Source organism: Phoenix dactylifera, chromosome 8 (assembly GCF_051530095.1).
Source record: "Phoenix dactylifera cultivar Ajwa chromosome 8, Ajwa_hap1_PhDact_Kaust_v1.1, whole genome shotgun sequence".
Lineage (NCBI taxonomy): Eukaryota > Viridiplantae > Streptophyta > Magnoliopsida > Arecales > Arecaceae > Phoenix > Phoenix dactylifera.
The window spans coordinates 5,465,614-5,488,541 of NC_143197.1; the positions used below are offsets into that span (position 1 = coordinate 5,465,614).

The following is a 22,928-nucleotide window of genomic DNA, read 5'->3' on the forward strand; positions in this document are numbered from 1 at the left end:
CTGGTTTCCGATCTCAGAAAGGAAAGAGATTGGCTGTAAGGTTAATGGAGAAGACATTGGGGAGTTTGGTGGTCACCGATGGTGATCTTATCTTGGAGAGAGTACAGTCACTTTTTTATTTTTATTTTATTTTCTTGAGAGGAAGATTCATTAGATCCAACCTTAAAAATGGAAGAGGCGGCGATGTAGGTTTGGAAGTCCAAAACAACCGTCAGAGCTAGCCGACAGAAGTCTACATAGTAGCTGCTGTGGTTCAAATTCGCGAGCAGGACGATCGACTTTGCAATAATCTCCCCAAATCTGTATCTAAGCAATAATCTTAATCAATCACGCAAATCTGTAACTAAGAAACCAAAGATAATTTTTAAAATCTAAATGTTAAAAAAATAGTCAAAGAATTAAACTATCAAGAGATACTCATGCTCTATTTTTTGTTTTTTTTTAGTTTTAGAGGGGGGGGGGGGGGGGGGGGGGGGGGGGATTCCACCGGGCAAAACAGGCGGAGGCATCCGGTCCCCACATTTAATCGAAGCCCGTGCATTTCGAACCTGGGCTACTCTGTTAGAATTTTAGCGCCATTCCAATCATGCTATCACGTCGGTGGTACTCATGCTCTATTTGGCAGAGTTTGTGGTGCCAAAAGATATTTTCTAATTCTTCAAAAGTACTTTTAGATGGAATAAAAGTATTTTGTAAAAAAATCGTAAAACTGTTTTAGCTTTCTGGTAAAACTAAAACAATTTATTAGGAGAATGAAGCTTCTTCTTTTGTAGGCTGCACTTATGCTAGTGTGAGTAGTAGTTGTACCAAGAAAAAAAAAAACTTCTTCCAAAAGTTATTTTTAGAAAAAATTATTTTGATTTATTATTTTTTTAAAAAGTAGCTCACTGCTTTACCATCTAGAGAGCATGCTGTAGCAAGTTGTATTAAAATCTCATCAGCTGACCCCTGACCTCACTATCAAACTCTGGAATTCATCAGGCCTTACGTAAAATCTATTATATAATAAAAAAATTTAAAAGCAAATATGAGTTAACATGCGTTCAAGAGAAGAAAAAAAATATTGATGAGCAAATATGGGGTATATATCATAGGAATTTTTTTCATGTTACTTCATATATCATATAAAACTTTTCAGTTTGTAAACGTGGATTTAAGAGAAAAGCACTAATAAAAGAAGAAAAGTTTTACAAATGTGTATCAGATTGGAAACCTGTTTCGTTATATGACGAGAAATCTTTTTGCTCCGCTGTTGGCGCACGACACATCCTCCCATCCCTCCCATCCCTAGGAAAATTTTTTCTCCGACCAGTCCCATGGCCCTCGCATTCTGCCCTTCTCTCCCCTTCTCTTCCTCCACTCCTTCGCCGCCCTCCCCTTCCCTCCCTCTCCGAACCTCGCCTACGGATTCTTCGCTAATTACGATCCTTGCCCCACATCGGATAGGACGCCTTTCCCTCCGAACCCGGCCGCCTCTCCGGCCCAAGGCCGTGGTCGCCGTCGACTCCCTCGCCGCTGGCGGCGCTGCCCCCCGGAGCGGTCCGCCTAGGGTTTTGCTGGAGGTGAAAGATCTGAAGGCCGTGGTCGCGGAGTCGCGGCAGGAGATCCTTCGTGGCATCAATCTTACCGTCTACGAGGGCGAGGTGTTTCCCCATGCCTCTCTTTCTCTCTTAGTTCGAGTCTAGTTATAAATCTTCTGTAGAGTTTTAATCTTTGGTTTCGGTTGAACAGGTTCATGCGGTTATGGGGAAGAATGGATCGGGGAAGAGCACGCTTTCGAAGGTGTTTTTTCTTGCTTTTTCAGAAACAAAGGCGACTCTTTTATCTTCTTATATGTTGCTCTGATATTAAATCACTAAACGTTGACGATTTCGAGACAGCCAGTGCAATAACTGGATTATAGAAGAGCATATTGCTAATCGAATCTGGAATTTTGTTATTCTAAAATTCGTTATTATGCAGTGATTGAAACCTAGTGTAACACAGTTACTAAATATTTCCAACTAAAATTATTGTTGGACATTTGCATAAGCTATTGGTTTGCAAAAACTATGATGAAATGTTGTACTGTTTTTGTTTTAATATATTTTCAAACTATATTTGAATGAGTTGAAATTCAGAAACCAAAATGGAATTTAATTGGATGGTCATTCAGATGGAGTCATGGTGGCTGTAGCTAGTGTTATGAGTTGAAGAAAATTTGAATGTCCAAAAGTAGAACGAGAGCAGGAGCTTACATCAAGTTATGTCGGACTCTAAAAATTTCATGTTGCCAACACCATCTTTCGTGTGTTACTAAAGTTGATTTTAACACTGGGTTTTCGCATAAAGACAATGGATGCACCTAATAAGAACTAACGGAGGAGAGTTGATTGTCTAAGATATTAAAATAATGAATCTCATATAATTTTGCTCGTAACTTAGTACGAATTCTATCTTATAAATTATTGATTCTGATCCTACAGATGTACATTTTGCATTTTGAGCTATTTTTTTGTAACTGGAATTGCCTATGGTTGTCTAATATGCTTCTTACATAGCCATACAATGCAACCATCAAATGTTATCTGAATGATACAGTGTTGACTTTATGAATTCCCCACCCTTCATCTCTATCATCTTAGATTTTAGATTTCCTTGTATTGATACTTAAACACAATGCAGGAAGTGCTTCTTGACGAGGCCTTGCTGCTTATGCTCTTTCTGATTTAGCTGGTTCTCCATCTATGAACTATAGTTGATGCAACTCCTACACTTTCCTTGATGTATTCTTAAACTTATGCATCCTTGTTTTATCATACATCCAACTCTCTCTCTCTCTCTCTCCCTCCCTCCGTCCCTTCTCCCTCTCTCTCTTCTTCCTCACCTTCTTTTTCTCCCTTTCCCCCCTCTCTCTCTCTGTGTGTTTTTTCCCTTGTTAATCATAGTCCTTGCTCCATCAGTCTCTCCCATATCTACATAGCATGAGTACTGCAATCTAATTACAAATAGTTGGATTGATATTGTTGCTCCTTCATAATATTAATACCATGATACCTATCCAGTCTTCTAATGTTTCTTCTATTCTCACGATCTTGTTAAAGAGGCTAGTTAACCAAATCAAATATTCTCATTCCAAACCTTAAGGCATGTCTTAGATGCATAACATTAAAAAGGACCTTTGATTACTTAATTAATAGTTGTAGTTGATGAGAAAATTGGACCTGTTGACATGATCTCATTTCTCTTGAATTCATCTTTTATATTGTATTAGTCTACAGATTTTTGAGGATGGTCTTATACATTACAGGTTCTTGTTGGTCATCCAGATTATGAGGTAACCGGAGGTAGTGTCATCTTCAAAGGTGAGAACCTGCTAGAGATGGAGCCAGAAGAAAGGTCTCATGCTGGGATTTTCATGAGTTTCCAGACCCCTGTTGAGATACCAGGCGTAAGCAACTTCGACTTTCTGAACATGTCTTACAATGCCCGAAGAAAAAAGCGAGGGCTACCTGAGCTACCTCCTCTTGAGGTTTGGACACTTTTTTCATTTTTGTTTGGTTCTAGTAGCTCTGATTATCTTGCTCTTATTATATTAATTTACAAGTCTTTCTTATTTTGAAACCCTAGAACCTCAAATTGTAACAAGCACTTCTTGTAGTCATCTTTGGTATGCTGAAAGATTTTATGGTTCCATGACTATATGAATCTTATGCCGCCATACTTATCAGCTTCCAGATGATTGGTACTTTTGCTTGCTTCAACACAGGAAAGAATGAACAACTCTATTCTCCAATTTAATCTAATTTAGACTTAATTGTTTTAGTGCCAACAAAGCATTCTGACTTGATGCCATGCTTTGCATGGGCTCTGGTTTCTGCGTGTCTGTTTTTATTAAACATAGCTGCATAAAGTAAGAACTGAGAGAGATGGTGAGTAAACATTTTTTAGTTTCCCTTGAGAGAGCCAACTAAAGTTACTCTGGCTGTTATGCCCTTTTTTTTAAAAAAATATTCCGCTCATGATGTCTGCATACCTATTTTTACTATATATATAAAAACTAATGTTTACTTTACCTGGATTCTGTCACACTTTACAAGTTTGAGAATGAGTCTTGAAAGCTGAAGATACTCATCCTGTGATACTAAACATTTTGATGGCTGTCATAGTTCTGATGTTATCAGTAAAGATGCTATGCATCAGTGATTCCTACCTGTTGTTGTCCCATATAATAGAAGACAAGCTAGATGGTGCCCGACTATGTGTAAAGCTTCCACATCTGTCCTTCTGTTTTCTGTTCCCTTAGCTATGTAAATAAAGGAGAAAAATTTGTGCTTATATGAGTTTTATACTGTTCTTGTCTTCAACTAGCTCCTTTTTTTTTCCTGTTTTTAGAGAATGTGCTGGAGGAACTTGTTGATGGTTTAATTTCATTAATGTTCCCATACTTTTACAGTTCTATAGTTATGTCTCTCCCAAAGCTGCTGCTATTAATATGGATCTAAGGTTTCTAGACAGAAATGTGAATGAAGGGTTTAGTGGTGGCGAAAAGAAGCGCAACGAGATTTTGCAACTTGCGGTATGGAATCTGATCTTTGTCTTAGGCAATGAAATTCAGTTATTTAACTGACAAAATCCTGCTAATATTCATCTGTCACTTCTGTTGATTTTTCATGGCGGCTGCATCTTTTTCATACAATGTGCATGAATTGCTTCTGAGGAAATTGTTTTCGATGCAAATTAGGTTGACTTAACTTGAAAATTATACGTCCCCCTTTTTCTTACATAAACATTTGATATATTTTGCTTTTTTTGAGTAAACACCTTTATCTATTTTCTTATATTCATAGAAGACTTGCTTATAATTATATAGTTCAACAATGCAACTTGAGTGATTCCACTTTAATAACTTGCATATTTCCTTCATAAATTCAAGTTGATTAAAATTATGATAATCAAATATATAAGACGATAAATAGGCTCAAGATGTTATAAAGAAATGAATTTCACCCATTTTGATGGGAAAGAAATAAATTATGTCATTTGACTCTTTTACTAGAACATGCTTTAGAGGAAACAAATGCAGAGACACCCAAATAGCTTTCATGTGTTTGCAAAGAGTTTTCACTAGTAATTATCTTGCATATAACCGTGACTTCGATTTCTATATTTGTCTATAACCCAAGTTTGTTGCCACCTTTATGAAGCACTTGAATTATATGAGTATATAAATATCTATTGGAATTGTGAAGTAGACTATGTAAGTTTCAAGTATAAAATAGACATGAAAAGAAAAAAAAAAGGTGTAGTGTATAAAGTTAGTGTAACTACAATTTCAACATTTTCTCTTGGTTGAAGTGATGGACAGGATAGTCACTGTGGATTTGATATGGTGGACTGCTGCCATACTCCTACTACTGTAAAGTCGCAGTAGATTCAAGTTACTTTAGCTTGATGATTTGAATCATATCAGCCTGGATTACTGAAGTTCCCAATCTTGTGGAATTGTGATAATCCCAATGAGAGCATGATGGTAGCCCAAGATTTACCAATCTAGCAGTTGCTATAAATCTCAAGTAACCAATAAGTAGATCTGTATAGGCTCCCAAGCTACATTTTATACTTGAATATCACGGTCTATAATGAAATTTAGTTCCTCCTAAGTTAGATGATGACAGGGGCACTTGATGGATAGTGTACGGAAAATGGGTACTGCAAATGGGTAGTATATGGAAGATGACGGTGGCACCTTTGTGCAGTATAACAGAGGCATCTGAGTTTGCTTTTACTTCTAATCACATCTGGCAGACTTCTTTAAAATGACTTGATATTGCACTGTAAATACACCTAAAAAAAAGAGCTGAAAATGCAGGGAATCTGGTATTGGAACTTGGGCAAGGTTATGGTTTATGGATATATGCTATGCACTTTCTTTACACTGATTGTACAAAACTTCATATTGCAGTCAATTCTCTTTTGTGAAATTCTATTGCCAAAATGGTGATCCGTCTTGCTCATGTCTACATAATTACATCCTTTTAAGTCATACCACGTTTCTCACTTGTGCCATTTTCAATAATATATTGCAAATCATATTGGGTTCCTGTATTTTCAGGTTCTTGAGGCAGATTTAGCAATTTTAGATGAGATTGATTCCGGGTTAGATGTTGATGCACTTCAAGATGTAGCAAAAGCTGTTAATGGGCTTTTAACACCCAATAATTCCGTTTTGATAATTACACATTATCAGCGCCTTCTGGATTATATCAAGCCCAGCTATGTCCATATCATGGTAAGAGACTCATAGATATCAGAATCGGAGATTTGCATGAATAGTTAAGTGCTTATTTTACTGAACTATTCTGTCGAATTTGTCTTACCACTATTTTATAAATCTTTTTGTGTGGCTTGTTCTTGCATTTCTTATACTGAACTTGCTATGAATTGGACTTATATGGTGTTTATCAAGTAAATGTTTACTTGCCAGGAAGGGTGGTATACTCCACTTCTGTTCCTATTGCTGGCATGTTGAAGATACTAATTTGTTCCAGGATTTCCTGGCTGTTGTGCCATCTTAACTTGACTTCCTAATAATCTCTAAAAGAGTTGTACTGCCCTGCTCCTATTAATCCACATGTTTAGATTGCCAATATTGCAGTATAAAAGGAATCTTTTGAGAATGATAAATTTTTTCTTCCTTTTCAATTCCAGTATTGACTGCCCTAACAAACAAAGCGGCATAGCATGCAAATGCGAACCATTTGAAATTCATTTATTGGTTGTCTGTTCTTGGTCAAATAGTTGATAGTAAACTGTAGTTACTGCATCATAGTAAACTGTAGTCAATTCCAGTATCGACTGCCCTCACTAACAAAGCGGCATAGCATGCAAATGCGGACCATTTGAAATTCATTTTATTGGCTGTCTGGTCTTGGTCAAACAGCTGATAGTAAACTGTAGTTACTGCATCTATGTTATTTGCTGCACCAATTTTCTGTTAGATTACTATAACACAAAGCCTTTTCACGTGGACATGCTCAGGAGGATGGCACAATTGTGAGGACTGGTGATGTTTCACTGGCAAAACAGCTTGAGAAGGAGGGCTACAGGGCATTCTCTATTTCATGATTGTAAAGTCAGTACCCAAATTAACCTTTGCTTAGTTTTATTTCTTCTTTTTTCTGGTTTTTCCTGATTAAGAATTGGAAATTTTTTATTGGACTACATGCATAAAGTGATCATTGGCCATGATTTTAAATAACAGATATCATGACCTTACATATCATTGCCATATATCACAAACCATATGTATTTGATGCACCATTTAAAAGAGACGCCAGCTGATGCAGTGTTTTAATATTTTTCATGATTCTTCATCCTTTTAAAAAATTTGAATAAATGTTCGCACCAAAATGAATTGGATGATTACATGATGTGCCATGATTGAAGTGGAATAATTCATACATAAGCTGTTTAGTTTCCCTGAGGTGCTATGGCAGTTTTTCCAAGTTCTTCACATTTCCTATTGTATTTGGAAGTTTTGGATATCAAATGGCAGTTGTAGCTACTAATTATTGCCAACCAGTGATGACTGACTGGCTCTTATCAATCTGGCCAGCAAAAGCTACTGCCTATATGACCACATACCTGCATCACTAATCTACTGTGAGTTTTGCCAAGTATTGACACCTTGCAAGATCACCAAGCATCTTGCACTCAGTGTCTCCTTTAAATTTTTCTCTCCAATTGTTGATTGGCTAGGGAGATTACTGAAGACCATATTTTCCAGTCCATGCATCGGAGAACAGGGGGTTAAAAAAAAATCCAACGGTTACAAAATATAGATGACCTATAGATTACAGTGGTTATTTGTAGGTTGTCACATCTATGCTATGTCAGTGCAATATATGTTAAATGTGGTGTTTCAATTGTTGCAATGGCTTAATGTAAAAATCGTAATAGTTGTTACTTGACATTTATTTTTTCTAATATTTGATATTTATTTCTAATAGATATCTAGATGCTATAATAGATATCGTGTACAAGTAAAACGATATTTAAAAAAATTAAGGAAATCAAGATCAGTTGTTTAATGGCGCTGCAAAATCATGGCTATTATACGGCTATAAGAATGCAAGGATGCATTTGGATGCACGTTGACTGACTAGAATCTTCTACCTTAGTTTTGTTGCTCTTTGCTGACCATACGTTCACACTTTTTCAGAAAAAGAAACTCATTTACTACAGCTAAAACATATATCGAATGTGCTCTAAAGAACTTCTCTATTATTTCATAGAATTATAAGAATACACTTAGCATCAACTCTACAGGAGAACATCTTAAAGCCAGAGTGAACAATATCTAAAACATAAATAACACGGACAGGAGAAGATCAACAATTACAAATTTACAAGCGAATCAAAATCTAAGCTGTCAAATAAGGCTGAAAGGTTCTGGCAGTGGCTTGAATAGATGATCAGACACAAGGCTCTGTTTGGACTTATCTTCAGTGCTGTGCGGCGAAGTCAAGTCCTTGGAGTCATCTTTGTGCAGCATTGCATCATATTGGGAGCTCTCATGGATATCCAGCTCGTTCACTCCTGCAACAATAGACTCCCTCTCTGCAGAACTAACCACCAATAGACTCCCTCTCTGCAGAACTAACCACCCCACCTCCATCCTCTGAGATGGCTAAATTGCTGTGACCAGAGATCATTCCATTATGATTTCCGTTCTCTCCACTGGTCGACTCCAACCTTCTTCCATCACCAAGAGATGCTGCTTTGTCAACAGTGGGAACTACCGGGTCTGACACTGGACCAGGCCGGCCTTTTGAAGTGGTCGGACGAATGCTCTGAGGGAAGAGAGAGGCCCCGCGAATGCCTTGCCGGATGTCCTAGAATTAAATTAATTACAATGGTTTAACGGTAGAATGTTGATGGTTTCACCAAATATGCAGTATCTAAGGAAGCTCACCATATGCCTGAGGGCCATGTGAAATGACTTCTTGGAGATAATCCTTCCGAATCCGGGGCTTTCTGTGGATGAATCTGGCTTGCTGGATCTCCTGACTGCAGTCTCTGATACAGCATCCTTCTGGATTCCAGGTTGGCTGACAATGTGCCCATTGCTGTGTGATCGGCCCTTTGGTGAATTGTCTGAGATCCTGCCTCGAGTGACAATGGGTGAGGACTGCCGCCGATTACAGCTGACCGGAGCTGCTGCTGCCTCAGAATTTGGATTTGACTGGGCTGTTAATGGTACTCCTGGGCGTTGCTTACTGGCAGAAATAGGTCTTTCAGACAGTTTTGTTCCAAGGTTTGGTGGAACTTCCTGGGGGAAATCTTGGGGGGCAGGAAGCTGTGCTGAAACTCGGGCTTGCGGAGCTGGTGAGCTAGGACGTGATCTGGAAGCAGGGTTTCTGCTATTTGTTATTGGATTATGACCCACTGAGAGAGAGCGAGCCATAGTTTGAGCTGGTGCTGGTATTGGGGTTCGGCGATTGGGGGTCGATGATCTGGAGTTTGAGGTGGTTGGAGCTGGGACTGGTGTAGGATTGCGACGAGTTGGGGTTGATGGCCTGGAATTCGAACGTGCTGCTGAAGTGCCTGAACTAGAATTTGAATGAGTAGAAAGAACATGAGTTCGGGAAGTTGGAGTAGAGGGTCTAGAATTTTGCGATTGTCTGGGTTTGTCTCCAGAAGAATTGGAAGATGTTCGAGTTTTGGAAGGGGTGGATGGACGTGATGGCACTGCACGGGAGGCTGGGATCGAGTTTGTCCTTGTGGTGGATGTAGCGGTTGGGCGTTTGCCAGGGGTTGTGGGTCTAGAGGTGACTGAGGCTGTGCTAGTGTTGAGGACTGATGTTCTATTGTTGTTGGAGAAATAGCTGGAGAAGTTTGTACTAGAGAGAGAAGGGCGAGTAGCTGAACCACTTTTGTTTAGTCTAGTAGATTGGCCATTCTCTGGTTGAGATGCAGATAACTGCAGGAGATAAAAAATGGAGATGTTGTGACCCTAGTTCTTACAAGTAGGAAGTCCAGATGTAGTTAAACAGACAAACATGTCGTTGTGTCGTACCAAAGAGAACTTATAAAGTTAGGTATTAACTTGGTGTTAAAAATCGAGTATTTGAGTACATGCAAGTGATGCCCCACAAGAAACCAAATTGAAGTTTAAATGTAAATCATATTGCAGGAAAATGGTTGTTGATGTTCTTTTTTGGAGAATAAATGGTTGTTACAGTTACATTGCAGATAACGGAGTGAGATTAAACATACCCTCGAAGCTTTTGTAGTTGAGACTGATCCGCCATTGGAATTGCTCCTTGGACCTGTTGAGAACGGTTGGTGTTCGCTGGCATCTAAAGAAGAGAAGAGAGGGGTGCCAGGGGGAGTCAGAAGCCTGTCCATTGAAGTCAGATCAAACTCTTAGTTAGCTTCCAGATGCCCTAAACAAAGAGAAAAGGAAAATGCCATAGACTTGAAGACAGGATTATGATGAATAAATATATTGTTTTGATTGCAAGACGTGATCGAATCCCCTTTATAATTGAATCAGATCATTAACTTGAAGCAGAATGGGAGTCCATCAACATGCATGATGTGAGTGTTTCTTTGGCCTTCACCACAAAAACTTGTTTCTTGTTTTCTATTAAATGATTAGATGTTAGCTAGATTGCTGAAGGATGAAACATTTTTCTTGGTAAGGGACAGATGTTTGGTAAATTATATATCCTGAGCTTGCCGTTCCATTAAGTAGCAATATATTTACATTATTACTTAGATTCACACCCTTGGTATAAAGTCATCAATGGCTTCAGTATTGATGAAATTGCAGGGTCTACTTTTCTTTTTGGCTAAAAATAGGAGTATCATATATAACCATAAGAATAAAATATCATACCTCTAATCATGATGAGTAATGCCACTATTTCAAACATTTTAAAACTTAGATCTAAGTAAAACTAGTCCTATAATGTGACATAACCACGATGAGCCTCGAGTTTTTAGCGGATGCAGTTTTTTTTTCTTTTTTAATAAAAAAAGTATATTGATGCTACGAAATGCGAATCCTGGATATAATTTTGGAGAGATTATCAATTTTGTTTACTAAATCAAATCCTTCACACCATGTAAAGTTGTTGGTGAAGCTACATGCATGACTATAATGAGAAATTTGTAGCATTGAAGAACATTGTTCCATCAAAATGCCTTGGGAGACAAGTCCCTTTGTGAACACTACATTTGTTTTTCGAAGTCTGAATGTTACTCACAAATTTTCTCATCAATTTTGTTAAGAGAATACCGAAGGAACATAAAACTGCGAAATTGGCAAATCTAAATTTCCCAGAGAGCAAAAGATGATAGTGATCAATAAAAAGGTCTTTTATGATTACCAATCATAATCACTTTTGCCAATGTCCGCTGAAAAGAGATCATCTGCTCCATTCCTCCCCAACTTTGCCGATCCGATCGATGTCCTCTCCAATTTAAATTGTCCTGCAGCTGATCAGCACCACCACCGTAACTTGCTATTTCATAAGGGAGACGAATTAAATGCTTGAACATAATTCAGTCTCGGTGCAACATAAATGCATAGCGGCTACAAGCAATATCAAAATTTATACTACAAAATGTTCTGGATAGTAATATATCGCTTAAAAATCAATAAAATAGATAAATTTTGTGAGAAAATATAAGTAAAATGAGAAGATCTTTGTCCACAGAAACTTAGCAATCTGAAGATAATGCAAACTGAATTTTTGATCAAGACCAGTATCCAGATAATATCAAAATCCCGCAAGAAATTCTTTTGATTTCAGCAGAAAGGGGAGTTCTTGGATCTTGACTAGAAAAATGCAACGGAATTCAAGGTTATCATGAAGAAATTCTGGGACGCAATTCTGTCAATTCAAAGAGAACAGAGCAAGAATTCAGGAAAAGGAAACGGAGAAAACATGGATCCAGAGACCATTCTGGCTGCCGGATTCGGTAGTGGAACTGATCAACGGGTTCCGGCGGATCCTGGCGAAGAGATCCAAGCTCTCGTCCCCGTCCCTCGACCCTCCCTCCCGCCGGAGATGCTGCGATCTGGAGGCCGCATGCCTCCCGCCGGGAAGAGATTCCTTCGATGTCCGACTCATCATCGCTCCGGCTCTCTCCTACATTCTCATTCTCTTTGGGGTATGATGGATTCCCCTCCCTCCCCCTTCTTGCTCAGATCACCATGAGAGGAAGGAATGGGAGGGAGAGAGCATTAAATGGAGCAGCGCAAACTCTGAAGCGAGTGTACTTGACTGTCACCGCCGTTTATTCGTACGGTAACTTCCTGTTTTCCCGGGTGGAAACATGGTCCCAAATAACGGCTGTTGTGACGGTCTCAGGGAATTTCCGTTACTCCTTCCTTGGACGATGCCTAATTTCCACCGTTCTGATTCTTATATATATATACACTCATAAATTATAGGTATTTTTAAAAATAGTTACAGGATTGTGTTAAACTCATCATCACAGGATGACAGCGGTCATTTAACCTCCTTTGAATTGAATTATCTGGTCAGTTTGATCCACGATCTTTTATTACAAGAACAATGATACGATCGCATACTATATCAATAATTTTTTTTATTTCAGAAAAAAAAAAGAGTTTCAATCCAACAAATAGCGATGGGCATATGATGTAAGGATTGCTAGGTGATTTTGGTGTATTTAGAATCTTGTGCTATATAATAGACAATGCTATCCAAATATATATTTTGAGCAACAAAATAGTATTATATAATAAATTAGAATTTTTTTATGCTAGAAGTTTTGAATTTAAGTCTTAATTAATATTTTTTAAAATATTTAGATCTAAATAATTATGATATGGATGGATTTTTTTTGTGTGTGCTATTGTTACTATTATTGTCATTATTGCTATTAGGACTTGAATTGCTGGCTCTTAGAGCAACAAGGATGGTGTTGGATGCCATGCTCTTGTCTTGTATCAACACACGCCATGTTACATCTCAGACAGCTAGTAAGTAAAATAATATAAAATATCAACCAATTATCATGATTGTTATAGAAATTATTATACAATTTAAGGCTGGCTGAGTAAATAACGGCTGTTATTTTTCATTATAACCGGTCAATTTTGATAGACCGTAAACGGCGTTAGGGAACTCTCTGGTGAGAGGGATCGTGTGTCACGTTGCCACCTTTTCTTTTTTCTTTTTTTTGAAAAAAGAGACTTCATTTGGACGGTTCAGATGATAAGCTTCTCATTGGTAAACTTAAGAAGCTGCGTCAAGTCTCGAAAGTCTTCGACAAGGCACGTGCGTCCACCCCTACTCTTGTCTTCACCTGTCATGTTCTGTTGGTCTCGTGGAGCATATGAAAGGTTAACCTAGTCCGTCAGTCACGTGGTCCACCGCTTATCCGGACCGGAGGGACACTGGGGACCGTAGATTGGATCGTAGTGATCGAACCCGGGGTGGATCGACCGCGACATCTCGGCCATTCGGTTGGTCCGCGATCGTGACCGCCACATGGTGGTACTCCACCTTCGCATTGGGGTTCGTTTCATCTGGTTCCAAGCAAATCATTGATTCATTTAGACATTAGGCATAGACCATATCATTTTTTTGTTTTTTCTCGTAGGCATATTACTGTGACATCACTTCACATTCTCTCACTCGGGAGGAGGTTATTATTGCCGCCGAGAACTAATTGATCCTAAGCACCACGGCGAGAAGTATGACGTTGTTAGAAGGCTCGGTAGTCGGTTGTTCTGATCGGAATTGAAGAAGGCGAGCGATGCTCGATTACTGCAGCCAAGATCATCGTCGGATGTAGCTGGTCACCTCTGTCTGAAACATATTCGATGGAGGACCCTCTGATGCCAAGTAAATATGGTATTAGAAAACAGAAGGAGTTTGTCTTTTAGTCTGTTAGGACGTTTCCCTTTTCTTGCTTATCTTCTATGCCCCTTTTTTGTATATATCTAGTGAAGGAGCTTATTTACTACTAAAGAATTAGGATACGTGGGTCGACAAGAAGTCACTGGCCTGAGTACGGCCTGAACATCAAGCGTGAATGCTGTGTATGCGGATGACGTCCAGCTTGTCACATCGATGGGATCTCGATGTTCACTGAATCTTCCAGTTAGGATGTGGCCAACTGTAGGAAGCTCTTGATATGCAAGCTCGGCGGTATGGTGCTGGGCCCGCCTAATAGTCGCTCTCGATCCACCACATGTTGGCATCGTGGCGTGTTTTAATTGGTTGGATCTTCTGGTGAATTGTAGTTGGCTTAGACGTATCAGTTATCATCATCAAATCCATTTTTAAGTCCATATGGGAGGTTATTGCATTAGATGTGGTTTACCATGCACATGGAGTGGGAAGTGGATTTACATTGTGTTTTTTGCAGGCGAACAAGGGCTGTATCTTTTGCAAAAAAACGATTCATCTTCCTTCACATGAATCCAACTTTGGATCGCCCATTGATCTCTTTGAGAGCTGTTTTAACATGGATGGATCATTGTGGAGCATTTTGAGATCTGTGCGATAGATGATCTAATGGTGGATCACCCGTAAGCCTCTGCTTAGAGGAAGAGGACACAAAGATAGGATAGCCTCTCAAGTGCTGGGACCTGGGAGTCTAGAAGGTGGGACTGGATATGATGTGATCGCCATGCAAGACGAAAGAACATCATAATAGATCTTAGGAATCTTGCTCAAATGGACGAATCAATCTATAGTTCTTGTATAGTATGCGTGTTAGACCTAGGTGCATGGATTAGCGCTAACCATATACATCTCCAAGGAGTTGTTTGGCGAAGGGGAAGAGCATAAGACATCTTAATATATTCCATCAAGCAGACAAAACAATGAAACAAGAAAGAAAAAAAAATAATTACATGATTCGACCTATTGATTTGCATTCATAGGTAAAGATAACATTAACATTGTACATTTGTACTATAGAAAAATAGAAATTACAAAAAAATAATTCTTTTTTTCAAATTCTAGCTCTCAATACACAATCTCTAAAAATACTTTTTTTTTTTTAAAGGGTTACAGGAGAGATATATAATAGAGAAAGTTGATTTGAACTCGAACTAGCATCCTTTAATAATCAAGTTAGTCCAACTTGCAGAAGCTCTATCACCATACTCCCAGCTAACTAATGGTGCGATCCATCCAAAATGAGTATAGCATTCTAGGGGGATTTTTTTTCCTTTTTTCCGCTCGCTTCACTTACTGTGCTCCATTTCACTCGCTTCACTCACACTGCTCCAGAAGGAAGATCTCTTTTTGCCTCTCTAAAGTGTGTAAACTCAAGATATACTCAACATAATAATTAAAGGGCTGCTAGTGAGGTTATAAAGTAAGTTGCTATAATAGGCAATGAAGAATCATATGTGGCATCTTGTCATAAACTTGCCTATAATGACACGGACATGAACACAGTTACCACATAGAGGGACACAATTTTGTAAAAAGACTAGTAAGAAAGTATAAATCTATGTATATGTGCCATTGGCCCTAGATTACCTCGTTGGTACCTGTTGGAAGATGTTTTCAAACACGGAAAACGATATTTTTATCCATGTTTCTCATGAAGAAATTATGATCATGCAACGTAAGCTTTAAACAAGGTTTCATTTGTTGCTGTAGTGTTCTGATCTTCTTACTAAGGCCTGCAATTAACTTGTTCCTAGTTCTGAATATGATTGATGAAAGCTAACTACCTCTCCATTCATAATTCTTAGTTCAGTTGAAGTAGAGATGTGTTTGGTTCACGACCGAAATCGGAATAGATTAAAATGGAAATGGAAATGGCTATATCATCCAACACGTTTAGTTCATGATTGAAATCGGAATTGGAATTGGAATGTGATTTAAATACCAAAAAAGAGTGGGGATTGAATTTTGGAGGATTAGGATATTTTCATTCTCCTTTATAATCGGAATTGAAATAGAACTCTTCCTAACCAAATAGCTGGAATAGGAATAACTTGTTCTTATTTCTATTTTAGAGTCCAATTCTCCCGAATCAAGTATGCTTGGATGTTTTTGTTTCTTTTTATCATGTTGTTCGATAAGGACTTTCTTTAACACCACTGCCTAAAAAAACAATGCAACTCTCGTCTCATCAAGCATGTGATGGAGATCTGCGGCACTGCTGCAGTGGCCTGAAGAGAAGATTCTGACGAGCAAATAACGAAACCCATCACCAGATAAATTCTCTCTATCTATCGAAGATTTCTTTTTTGTCTGTAGTCGTATATTTTGTCCTCCCTCACTCTCCGTGGCTGTGATTCCATCATTGAGTGCCTTATTCACAATATATATCTAGACTCTGTCCTTGGGATCAAATGGAAGTAAAAGCATACGTAACCCTTGGGATAAAATGAGAAAAAATTGATCTGTGTTTGGATAAAGAGTTGTTATCTAATTGTAATAATAATTGTTATCTAATTGATATCCATAAAGCATCATTCTCTGTAAAACAGGTTTTATGAAAACAGGAGAAGACCTGTTTTTCTTAAAATTCATGTTTCAGGATCATGACTTATGATCAAATTTGACAAACACATGTTATGAAAAACATTCAAACAATTGTTTTGGTAAAACTCATTCATCTTCAATTGTTTATATATCCATTTCAATAAAACTTGTTAGTGCTATCTGGTCTTTATCCAGCCTCTGTCCGATTGCTTCATTGAGCTTAAAGATGCTTACATATACTCTCATATTATCATGTATATGAGACAAGCGTACCTAGCTTCTTCCATGAAGTATTCAAAGTAAATTCATGAATCAAGATAACCATTTTTGACAAAAAAGGATCTCACTTTTTGGACAACTTTCGCAGGTCCTGTGAACTGGTGGCACGAAAAGCATGAGCAATCATCTATTTTTCATCAAAGGCTTTTTTCCTTTAGACTCTGCTGCTGATGAACAATAAATATATGAATAAAAGAATATTGAATTCTTCATGGTTGCCATTCGTTGAGAGAGTGCGATTCAATTCCGGGAGAAATTTCTGAATTATGTAGCATATATTATGAGAAGAACAGGTCTAGTTTTCATTTATTTCTGCTTGGATATGTTCAATTACAAGAGATCCAACTCTATTTTGAAGAGGTGGAGAAGAGTGTCAAAAGCTAAAATAGCATCATCAGATATGAGAAAAATCCTTCTTGGTGGTGTTATCACGTCGTTATTCAGCATGGAGAAAATCTTCCAGCTTACAATTTTAGAATCATCCATCTATCACCTGTTTAGTTTATTAAGCAAAATAAAAGTCCATCAGCAATTTTAAATCCAAGCCTAAGGATTCGAACCAGCCAGCCCATGGACCTGATTCCAAATATTAACAAAAGGGTTTGGGTTTCAGCTGGCTCTAGTAGAAAAAACTTGTTGATTTGGTTGGCTGAGACCCAGTCCATGATCTGCATTCCCTTTCCTATATTATGAGCTTAAAGCTCATTCAAATCCCAGCAGTCAATTTAATACTAACAAGGAGAAGTATTCTTTTCTATATTCCTGCCCTCACCATCTTTCTGTCCTAGAAGTGGGTCAAGCTCGCGGCCGTGCTATTATCACTTAAGCATTTCTTCAACTTTATTCCAAAGAAACATGAATCAAAGCAGCAACCATGTCCTCTGATTTTTCACAGAATATGCATCCTTTTGATACATTTGGGCAGTTCATTGGTCAGAGAATTTGGACTGTTGACTGGTTTCTTCCAATCAATTTAACATATCTATTAGGAATGAAATTTTTTAATAAGCTCCAATTGGAACCTCCTTGATGGATGGAATGATTGTAACAAAATATAGCAGTAGCCCAAGTGGTTTCTAAAGATTCTTTCTAACGCTTTACTGCTTTTCGATTAGATTATATGTAATGCTTAACAAATGATTGAGCACCTTATTTTTTTTTTTGGATTGAAGCTCATACGGGCAAGCACAAGATTGGCCACTTTATAAGTCATGGCAGGCTTCATGATACATATTCTAAGATCCATATACCTGAATATTTTAATTTCTTGATCTATCAACATTCTCATCTACTTTCATAGAAGTATTCTGCTTAAGGTTACAACCAGAGTTGTTTAAGCAGCTAGTGGATCAAAGTTAGTACATCCATGAATTCTTTATCAGTTCCATCATATAAATTTATGCTGACTGTTACTCTTTTTACTTATTACTATTTTACACATAAGATGGTGGTATGAGGAATAGACAACTTTCAACCTTTCTACAATAACCAATCTTGTTACGATTTCAGTTCTTTGCAGCATTACATGCTTAAATTCTAGCAACCGAACCAGCCATTATTAGACAATATCAGCATGCTTAATTCAATCAATTTTATTGGCGAATGAGTTCATCCTAAATTAAGAATCATTTAACTTTTTTTTTAAAAAAATTAAATAATAGTAGGTATCACAATGCAAGACCTCATCCAAAAAGACTAGCTAGAAGATATTCTCATCGAATAATTAATGTGGGACTAAACACACGCCCATACAGGTTCTCATTGTGGGAGATCCATCCTCTCTTACTTTGAGCAAAGACCTTTCTCCAGCACAAGCGCTGAGAAGAAGGGTGCAACTGGTGGAGGAAAACAAGCCCTGGGGACTAGATCAGAACAATCATCCATTGTTTTATTAATGTTATATCTAATAATAAGATCTGGTATCTGGTGGGGTGGCGACTTCACCACCACCAATTATCTGGCCCCAACTACCAAGGGAAAACAATTTATTAACCATATATAATCAAACAGTTTAATCGGAAGAGGGGAAAAAAAGAAAAGAAATCAAACAAACGATTATATCCTTGTTGGACTTCTATGCCTTTAGCACTCGCCAGTTTTAGGATGATGCTTATGGCCTAATATGCTCTCATACTGACGTGCTTTGTTGGTCCCGGAGTCTACGTGAAAGTAGAAAGTGGCACCACAGTACTTGGTTTCGTGACGGCATACAACAATGTGCAAGTTGGTGGGGTAGTGTACGCCACAGCCGACACAATTAAACTAGAATAGCACCGAAAGTTTCTCTCTTTTTCTTTTCTTCTCTAATTTTTTTTTACCCTTCTTCTTCTATTTGGAAGAAAGCATTGTGGGGAGTACAGTGGGTTGAATGTGGATGTATAATTCAAAGCTTCAGCTATGCATCGAACGAAATTAGACCAAATGTCTTGGGTCCATCCATGAGATGTTTCATCCATGGCTCTTTTTCTTGATCCTGCATAAATTATGTGTGTCTAACTTATTTGTTTGATGAAGTGGGTACCAATGATCTGGATTTGAGCCTCGTTTATACTATTTTTAAATTTATGATTTCAATAAATTAGATTGGAATATGAAACGCTCTACTTTTGTTTTAAAAGATAATAAAATGATCATGAGATGAAATTATGGAGACAGTTCATGTTTTCTCTCGAAAGCAGCACTTCCTTTGGTGCAATGAATGCTCGGGGGAGGCTCTGCGTTCAATTTCTAGGTGTTTTCTTAGTCTTCCTTTTCATTAAAATAAATAAAAAAGTTAAAAAAACAAAAAGGCGGCTTGACCTCGCCACAACTTTGCGTTCAATTTCAAAGGCCCGTCCAATCGAAAAGAAAAAAGAAAGGAGAAGAAGAGACATAATCTTAATTTTCATATCAAGTCAACTCATTTGGGTGATTGTTATCACGCGGAGTTTAGAGGTTAGTGGATCCACGTGTCGAGCATTTGGAGAGATGACGTCGCACTATATTCCATGGAATCACTAGGGAGACCCGAGGCAGGAGAAAAGCGACCCCATTGGCCTCCCCTCCCGTTCCTTGCGTTTCATGATGGACAAAAGCTTTCCCCTCATGTCATCCATTGGAGATCTATAGCTCTCACGTATGCTTCGTTCCTCGTCCTATAAATGGCGCCCTCCATTATCACCAGCACCTCAAAAGCAGTGTTGAACAACTGCCCACCACCTCTGAGTCCCTCTTATTTTTGGTTCAGGTACCTTCCCCTCCTCCTCCTCCTCTCTCTCTCTCTCTCTCTCTCTCTCTCTCTCTCTCTCTCAAAATAAGGCAGTTGTGGGCGATCCAATTCCAGAGAGCTTAGAGACAAGGGAAGGAGTAAGTTGCGACATGGTGATCCTTTCATTTTATGGTTACTGGTTTGATCTGAGACACGATGTATGTGTCTGACTGTCTTCTTCTCCAAAAGAAAAGAAAAGAAAAAGAAAAAGAAAATATTGCTTCACCTACTTCATCAAGAGATATCATGCATCCAGGAGATTGTAACAATCCATGCTTATTATATAACCAGATTGCAGCATCATGCTGTTCTTAATTATATTCTTTCCAAGATAAGTTTTTTATCTCTAAATGCTAGAACCATGTTTTAATCTCTCTCTCTCTCTCTCTCTCTCTCTCTCTCTCTCAAAAAACAAAAAGCTCAAACCATGTCATTCTAAATTTAGATTCTGGGACAGATCGAAGCTAATCACCATATCCTGCTTTCAAATAAGCTCTGATGTGGTACTGCGAAAATGGCTAAATCTCACGTGAAGCACCCTTTCAGAAACTGGATAGGGATGAATGGCACAATATGGCACTGCTTAACTTTTAAGTAGGAAATATTAATTATCTCTTATATAGCAAAGAAACCTTTTCGAGTTCCATCCGCAGAATAGCAACATCTGTACATCCACGAAATTTCTTTTGATGTGTTCCATGTGCAGGATTCCATCTCCATGATCTTATTGGCTCCATGGGAGCTCCTACTTCTCATGTTCGCCAACTTCTTCTCCAGAGCCACTTGCATGACGGTCGGCCCGAGATCGAGCATGGGGTTCGAGACCTGCTATTGCCTGAGCTGGAGGGTCGCGGTCGAGGCCAACAATGCCCAAGCCTGGCGCACGGTACCCGCCCAGTGCGTGCTCTACGTAGAAAACTACATGCTTGGAGGCCAATATAACAAAGATCTCGATGTGGTTATCGAGCAGATCTCTACATACCTCAATGGAATAGTAGCGGCCGGTGATGGTAAGGATGCTTGGGTTTTAGATATCGACGACACCTGCCTCTCAAATCTCTTGTACTACCAAGGGAAACGCTTTGGGTAATGCTCTCGTCGATCTGACTAAAATTGGTGGTCTTTTTTCTTGTGGACTTGATATAATATAGTCTTTTGTGGTTTTAGGGGAGATCCATGGGATCCTTCTGCCTTTAAGAGCTGGGCTCAGAGAGGGCTTTGTCCGCCTATTCCTGCAGTGCTCCGGTTGTACAGTAGGCTGGTACAAGGTGGTTTCAAGGTTTTTCTTCTCACTGGAAGGGATGAAGAGGCTTTGGGCGTTTCTACAGCTGAGAATTTGCATGCTTGGGGGTTTGTTGGATATGAGAGGTTGATTCTGAGGTAATGTTTTCTCTTGAAAGTAGTTTATGGCGTAATGTTAAACGCGTGATTTATTTATTTATCGGCAAGGCGCTGTGTCGGCTACTCGTCCAATTCCATTCAACATACTATTTAGTCTCTCATTAGCCCCTCTTCTCTTATTTATACTTAAATAGAGAGAGATAGAGATAGAGAGATAGATAGATAGAGAGAGAGAGAGAGAGAGAGAGAGAGAGAGAGAGAGAGAGAGAGAGAGAGAGAAGATCCATCAATATTCTGAGATATTTTCGAATCTTGGACTTGCTTCATGTGATTATAAGTTAAGAGTAAAAGATGGAACTCGAATCCAGTGATTACTTTACCAACTAAATTAGTTGACATCTTAAAATTGAAATATTTGTTTTTTTTTTTTTTAAATTCTTGTTTGCTCTCACTTGGTTACCAATTGATATGGTTTGCTCTGTTTTGGTGGAAGTTTTACCACATGCAGATTTATATAATGATTACTTGTACTAGTGGCATCCCAAAGTAACCATCTAAATTAGTAAAAGTTAATCTGAACAATAATATCCATGCTCAAAATAATTTCCATGGAGTGTGATTTTTTTTTTTTGAAAGATTTTTTTTTGGGGGAGAAGGTTTATAGAAAGAGCAACAATATAGAACTTTCCTTTAATTTTTTGAGAAGAAAAAAGGAATTTCATAGTTTAGTTTATCAAAGAGTACTATTTTATTGTTGGTTTAGTGCTCTTTATCACAGTAAACATTCTTTAATACTCTCATTTTTCGGGATGATGATGCAATGTGTGACTATTAATTGATGGATTTTAACACTATTTCTCACACTATGCCTCATGATTTGTATATTTAGTGCAAAAAATGGCGACAGGGTTAACCATCTCTACTCTCTTCCATATTGCCTGCCTCTCTCTCTCTCTGTGTGTTTGTGAGGAAGTTTCCTGCTTCTCTCTAATGCCATCACTTAGCAACACTTTTGCAGAGGTCCAGCATACAGAGGGCAGAGTGCTGTTGGATTCAAATCGTCGATGAGGAAGCAATTGGTGGAAGAGGGGTACAGAATACGTGGGAACGTAGGAGATCAATGGAGCGACTTGCAGGGCGATTTCATTGGCGATCGCATATTTAAAATACCTAACCCCATGTATTTCGTCCCATAAAACCTTATTTAGCCCTCCTCCTCTCTGATATTGGTGATAAACACCATCAAACTTTCTACGCTTCACTGTTTACGATAAGATTGGCATGATTAAATTTATAGGATGTTTAACCAAGATTGTCCTAGATTGCACATATTGCAGTCGGCAAGCACTGCTACAAATATCCAAAAAAGAAAACCATGGATTTCGCCCACTTGGCAAACTTGTGGACAACCATGTTGTTGAGGTGATGGTGTACAGGGCAAAGTGGTGTTATTTGACCCAGTTTACAGTTCATCATCACATCGTCATGTCATTCGTCTTACAAAAATCTTGCAAAGTTTGCATATTTAGGCAAATCACATTACACACTTTAAAGACATGACCATGGTAACTACTTTCGTG

At 38.4% G+C, this 22,928-nt stretch overlaps 3 protein-coding genes across 6 annotated transcripts; 2 read left to right on the top strand and 1 right to left on the bottom strand.

The window, feature by feature from the left end:
• The first annotated feature begins 1,147 nt into the window (after positions 1–1,147).
• On the top strand, positions 1,148–7,338 carry LOC103702232 (ABC transporter I family member 6, chloroplastic-like). The gene is made up of 6 exons (XM_039124481.2): positions 1,148–1,643; positions 1,732–1,782; positions 3,290–3,511; positions 4,436–4,558; positions 6,095–6,271; positions 7,021–7,338. The coding sequence occupies exons 1-6, from the start codon at positions 1,317–1,319 to the stop codon at positions 7,105–7,107; spliced, it is 987 nt and encodes a 328-aa protein (XP_038980409.1). The 5' UTR covers positions 1,148–1,316; the 3' UTR covers positions 7,108–7,338.
• Positions 7,339–8,245: 907 nt separating this feature from the next.
• Positions 8,246–12,289, bottom strand: LOC103702157 (uncharacterized). 2 transcript variants are annotated; one of them, XM_088702510.2, is made up of 6 exons: positions 11,954–12,229; positions 11,379–11,487; positions 10,261–10,384; positions 8,957–9,964; positions 8,618–8,876; positions 8,293–8,580 (listed from the first exon to the last, which is right to left on the bottom strand). In XM_088702510.2, exons 1-6 carry the CDS (start codon positions 12,126–12,128, stop codon positions 8,414–8,416), a joined length of 1,842 nt encoding a protein of 613 aa, XP_088558636.1. In that variant the 5' UTR covers positions 12,129–12,229; the 3' UTR covers positions 8,293–8,413. The 2 variants fall into 2 exon arrangements, with proteins under 2 accessions (XP_008782693.3, XP_088558636.1); XM_008784471.6 differs by having other exon boundaries at positions 8,246–8,876; positions 11,379–11,481; positions 11,954–12,289.
• Positions 12,290–19,782: 7,493 nt separating this feature from the next.
• On the top strand, positions 19,783–22,862 carry LOC103699978 (HAD superfamily, subfamily IIIB acid phosphatase). Of its 3 annotated transcripts, none has more exons than XM_088702512.2 (4): positions 19,783–20,601; positions 20,714–21,093; positions 21,175–21,387; positions 22,367–22,862. In XM_088702512.2, the coding sequence occupies exons 2-4, from the start codon at positions 20,726–20,728 to the stop codon at positions 22,542–22,544; spliced, it is 759 nt and encodes a 252-aa protein (XP_088558638.1). In that variant the 5' UTR covers positions 19,783–20,601; positions 20,714–20,725; the 3' UTR covers positions 22,545–22,862. The 3 variants fall into 3 exon arrangements, with proteins under 3 accessions (XP_088558638.1, XP_088558640.1, XP_038980408.1); XM_088702514.2 differs by having other exon boundaries at positions 19,783–20,105; XM_039124480.3 differs by having other exon boundaries at positions 19,783–19,986; positions 22,367–22,861.
• The last annotated feature ends 66 nt before the right edge of the window (positions 22,863–22,928 follow it).

What these genes read in the sequence shown, in the direction of transcription:
- LOC103702232 (XM_039124481.2), top strand. Translation starts at nt 1,317, where the DNA reads ATGGCCCTCGCATTCTGCCCTTCTCTCCCCTTCTCTTCCTCCACTCCT. An exon ending in TTACCGTCTACGAGGGCGAG is followed by an intron (nt 1,644 to 1,731) that starts GTGTTTCCCCAT and finishes TCGGTTGAACAG; the next exon opens with GTTCATGCGGTTATGGGGAA. An exon ending in ACGAGATTTTGCAACTTGCG is followed by an intron (nt 4,559 to 6,094) that starts GTATGGAATCTG and finishes CTGTATTTTCAG; the next exon opens with GTTCTTGAGGCAGATTTAGC.
- LOC103702157 (XM_088702510.2), bottom strand. Translation starts at nt 12,128, where the DNA reads ATGATGAGTCGGACATCGAAGGAATCTCTTCCCGGCGGGAGGCATGCG. An exon ending in CGAATCCGGCAGCCAGAATG is followed by an intron (nt 11,488 to 11,953) that starts GTCTCTGGATCC and finishes GGTGCTGATCAG; the next exon opens with CTGCAGGACAATTTAAATTG. An exon ending in ACATGGCCCTCAGGCATATG is followed by an intron (nt 8,877 to 8,956) that starts GTGAGCTTCCTT and finishes ATTTAATTCTAG; the next exon opens with GACATCCGGCAAGGCATTCG.
- LOC103699978 (XM_088702512.2), top strand. Translation starts at nt 20,726, where the DNA reads ATGATCTTATTGGCTCCATGGGAGCTCCTACTTCTCATGTTCGCCAAC. An exon ending in TACCAAGGGAAACGCTTTGG is followed by an intron (nt 21,094 to 21,174) that starts GTAATGCTCTCG and finishes TTGTGGTTTTAG; the next exon opens with GGGAGATCCATGGGATCCTT. An exon ending in TATGAGAGGTTGATTCTGAG is followed by an intron (nt 21,388 to 22,366) that starts GTAATGTTTTCT and finishes ACACTTTTGCAG; the next exon opens with AGGTCCAGCATACAGAGGGC.